General features: G+C 38.0%; 1 protein-coding gene across 1 annotated transcript; it reads right to left on the bottom strand.

Annotated features, from left to right (window-relative positions):
* Positions 1–790: 790 nt before the first annotated feature.
* LOC137640789 (cell surface glycoprotein 1-like) lies at positions 791–4351 on the bottom strand. The gene is made up of 2 exons (XM_068373262.1): positions 4296–4351; positions 791–1604 (listed from the first exon to the last, which is right to left on the bottom strand). The coding sequence occupies exons 1-2, from the start codon at positions 4349–4351 to the stop codon at positions 791–793; spliced, it is 870 nt and encodes a 289-aa protein (XP_068229363.1).
* Between the last annotated feature and the right edge of the window lie 157 nt (positions 4352–4508).

Here is a 4508-nt window from a genome sequence, read left to right as displayed (position 1 = left end):
TTTTATTCTGCTTCCCATCAAATTTTGCAGAGCATCAGAAATTTGCTTATGTTGCTTTTACTTAAGGTGACAAGGCAACCTTTCAGAATATTAAGTATCCCAAGTGTATTTTACCTTTTAGGGTGACCTTTCAGAATAACAAGTATCCCAAGTGTATTTTACCTTTTAGGGTACCTTTCAGAATAACAAGTATCCCAAGTGTATTATACCTTTTAAGTGACCTTTCAGAATATCAAGTATCCCAAGTGTATTATACCTTTTATGTGACCTTTCTGAATATTAATTATCCCAAGTATATGTTACCTTTTAAGGTGACCTTTCAGAATTTTAAATATCCCAAGTTTATTTTCCCTTTTAGGGGACCTTTCAGAATATCAAGTATCCCAAGTATATTTTACCTCTTTTGGTGACCTATCAGAATATTAAGTATTCCAAGTGTATCTTACCTTTTAGGTCTGATTTCGTTACGTTATTGTTATATTTATCTTAAATAGTTTACTATCATGTCTTCCTTAATTATATAGAATGAAAATAATTGATCAAAATTTTAAAGATTAAATCACTAAACTTGTAAATGGATTTCTGGGATAGATGAACGATGTATTTCATCTCCAAATATTTCATTTTTTGGGCAAACAAAGAGAAACATGACTCAGCAATGGGTTGAAAACATCCAAGGTAATATTAAGTCAGAAATACTGACTGGATGGAACTGACTCCTTACTGACACTCAAATTTGGGAGCGACATGAAGAATGAAGCGCCAGTTCTCATTTTCCGATCTGATTGCCTTAGTTCCTCCTGGGGACAGGTGCTAGGGCGTATCCTGGTATGCTGGGGCGTATCCTGGGGGTATCCTGGGTGCTGGGTCGTATCCTGGGGGTATCCTGGGTGCTGGGTCGTATCCTTGGGGTATCCTGGGTGCTGGGGGTATCTTGGGGGCTGGGAGTATCCTTGGGGTATCCTGGGTGGTATGGGTATCTTGGGATATACTGGGACGTATCCTGGGTGCTGGGTCGTATCCTGGGTGCTGGGTCGTATCCTGGGGGTATCCTGGGTGCTTGGTCGTATCCTGGGGGTATCCTGGGTGCTGGGTCGTATCCTGGGGGTATCCTGGGTGCTGGGGGTATCCTGGGTGCTGGGAGTATCCTTGGGGTATCCTGGGTGCTATGGGTATCTTGGGATATGCTGGGACGTATCATGGGTGCTGGGTAGTATCCTGGGGGTATCCTGGTATGCTGGGACGTATCCTGGGTGCTGGGTCGTATCCTTGGGGTATCCTGGGTGCTGGGTCGTATCCTTGGGGTATCCTGGGTGCTGGGGGTATCCTGGGTGCTGGGAGTATCCTTGGGGTATCTTGGGTGCCATGGGTATCTTGGGATATGCTGGGACGTATCCTGGGTGCTGGGTCGTATCCTGGGGGTATCCTGGTATGCTGGGACGTATCCTGGGTGCTGGGTCGTATCCTGGAGGTATCCTGAGTGCTGGGGCGTATCCTGGGAGTATCCTGGGTGCTGGGTCGTATCCTGGGGGTATCCTGGGTGCTGGAAGTATCCTTGGGGTATCCTGGCTGCAATGGGTATCTTGGGACCATCCTGGTGGGTCCTATACGGGGAGGAGGTTCAGGGGAAATTTCTAGGATGGAAACTTCTTAGCAGTTTTAAGAGCAAAGGCTGCAGCGAGAGGACTATAAATGAATGGGGTTAGATGGTACTTACTTGAAACAAGAACTTTGGAGGAAGTTTGGGATAAAAGTAAGTCGTCTTAAATTTTTATATAACTTTTAACCGTGTGCTAGTATGCATATATTTTTAGAAATACCCAATCGAAAACATTCAATTTTCTCGCAATGGAATTTATTATAACGAATTATTCTTATAATGTTTTCTCAAGACCATATGTTTAAATTAAATGGAACACTTCATTTAAAGTTCAAACTTGCAACGACTGATTTTATATTGAAAAGGCTGTAATAAGTCCTTTATTTAGTCCATCTATGAGAGATCTGTTTTGAAGTTGGTACTGTTCTTAAGATACTTTACTTTAACTGTTCATTACTTCTCATATAGTTTATTTATTTCCTTATTTTAATAATAATAATAATAATAATAATAATAATAATAATAACAATAATAATAATAATAATAATAATCAGAACTAATAAATAATAACCTTTCATGTATGTCATTGGAGATATTATCTCTAAATTAATAGTTATCTCTTCAATTGCAATATCTGTCATCGAGTAAGCAATGCTCTCTATTAAAGTATTTCTAAAGGATAGTTCTTATTGATGAATAACGTTTTCTTTAAAGAACATAAACCCTGAGTGGTATTAGGCGAAATAATACGGAAAGGCCAAAGTTAATAGGTCCTTATCATATTCACTATTGATATTAAACGAAAGTTCCTTCTAACCCTCGATCCCGACTTCTGTAATAGTTCCCAAATATCCAGTGTTGAATTTTAACTAATAATAATAATAATAACAATAATAATAATAATAATAATAATAATAATAATAATAATAATAATAATAATGCTTGATTTACATCCAAGCTCCGTGATGATTTTGTTTATAATTGTGTTTTGTTGAGAGAGTTAAAGCTTGAAGTGTCAGGAATGAGATACTTATTCCGTGTTGAAGTAAATTTTATACAGATATAAATGGTCTAAAAAAAAACTGTCGCTTTGAGTAATTTTGCTTTGGTTGTAAATTTAGACATTTGCTATTTGACATGGATTAGATAGACCATTAAAGTGAATATAAAGTTGAATATTTGAAGCATGCCACTTTAGCAGTATCCTCTCTGTAGCTGAAGGAAGCGTTATAAGCAATATGGCTATCTCTAATTATGATGTTTTTGTTTAAACTTGTTATAGTATTTGAATGAATTCTAACTCAAAACGGATAAATCATTGCACGGTAATGAAGAATTTACCCTCATTAAATTAATTGGTTAACAGTTACAGCTTTTGGAGTTCCTGATATATCTGGAAGGATAATACTTCATTCAAGATTATAAAGGAATTATTTGATCTAAATTAATGGAAGGATTTTATTAATTGTAAATGCTGCGTTTTAGTTTTAGGCCTTATTCAGCAGTTATCTGGTACTCTTAATGTTTTAATTACATAAACTAAAACCTAGATATATGTCCACTGTAGGCTCTAAAGCCTTTAGATATGCAGCCACGAGACTGTGCAATAAGCTCCTACTAGACATCCGTAAGACTGAAGATATTAAGGCTTTCAAGAGGAAACTGCACATTTTCCTGTTCTCTAGGTGCTTTTGCATTGTGGACCTGGCAGTAAACGAACAATACGCGGTGTGAAATGCTGAATGCCTTGAAATGTATACGATAAAATTAATGTGGAGGTCCTGTAGAGATAGGGTCCCCTTACTGTATTTGACCAGAAAAATAATCATCAAAGTAAAGAAAGATGCTTTTTTCGGTTTCTTCAAAATATTACACCTTAACCTTTTAATCGTTGTTTTTATTTTCTTATTTCTGTTTTATTTTCTGTCTTTCACTTCTCCAACTGGATATGTATGCACCCATTTACGACCTTCATCGAAATCTCGACGTCGGGTAGTTCTATGAATAGGTTCATCAAACGCCGTCTGAGAAAGACCATGTCTCAAGCCGGAAATGGAAATTAGAGTCGAGTATATTAACTCGTATTACGACGCTTTCCCTTGATGTGATATTGATTCCGTAATGGAAAGATTTTTTTCTCTGTATCAATTTGTTTATCTTGTTTTGCTTACTCATCTGTTTGTGTTTCTGCTAGATACTCTCGTTTTGCTTACTTAGCAGGTTGTGTTTCTGCTAGATTCACTAGTTTTCAGTTATAGTTAAACCTTCAATGACATTATTCGCGTGTTACATCAGCAGAGAAGCCCCCTTAGTAGCTTTTCCGATCACTTACAGACTGCGCCTTTCACTTTTACTTACATAAACTCTTGCCTTACATGGATATTAAAAGGTAAAAGGTAAAATTGTCGGGTTTCAGTATCATCAGGATAAATCCTCACCAGAACGTCAGCCGGGCAAGCCCAACCTCCCGATGTGGTTCTCAGACACAACAGCATCCTCCCCACTAATCAGCTTAAAGTCACTGTCCCGGGCGGGGATCGATCTGCTGCCATGCGAATGCTAGGCGAACACGTTACCACTGTACTAGCCAGGAGGCCCTTCTCATCCCCTACCATCCTCTTTTAGACTTTCCTAACCTCCTCTATGAGCATTGCTAAATTTATTTTCTACTCTTTTCAACAAGACACCATCTCACCTTCTTTTAACATGACTGAGCCATCTCAAAATCATCTGATCCCTCTTTCCACCCATGCTATATTTATTATGATTTTTAATTTCCTAGAAGTGTCTCACTGTCTCAGGTCTTTTCCTGTTGCACACGTTATGTTAATCGCTCTTTTCTACTATTCAACCTATTTCCTAAGTTGTTTCTAGTTTTGCCTCTTCTGTCACTTACTTTTTTAGTCAC

The sequence above is a fragment of the Palaemon carinicauda genome, chromosome 1 (assembly GCF_036898095.1).
Source record: "Palaemon carinicauda isolate YSFRI2023 chromosome 1, ASM3689809v2, whole genome shotgun sequence".
Taxonomy (NCBI): Eukaryota; Metazoa; Arthropoda; class Malacostraca; order Decapoda; family Palaemonidae; genus Palaemon; species Palaemon carinicauda.
The sequence above is the reverse complement of the archived record's forward strand: the minus strand, read 5'-3'. Positions and strand labels throughout refer to the sequence as shown.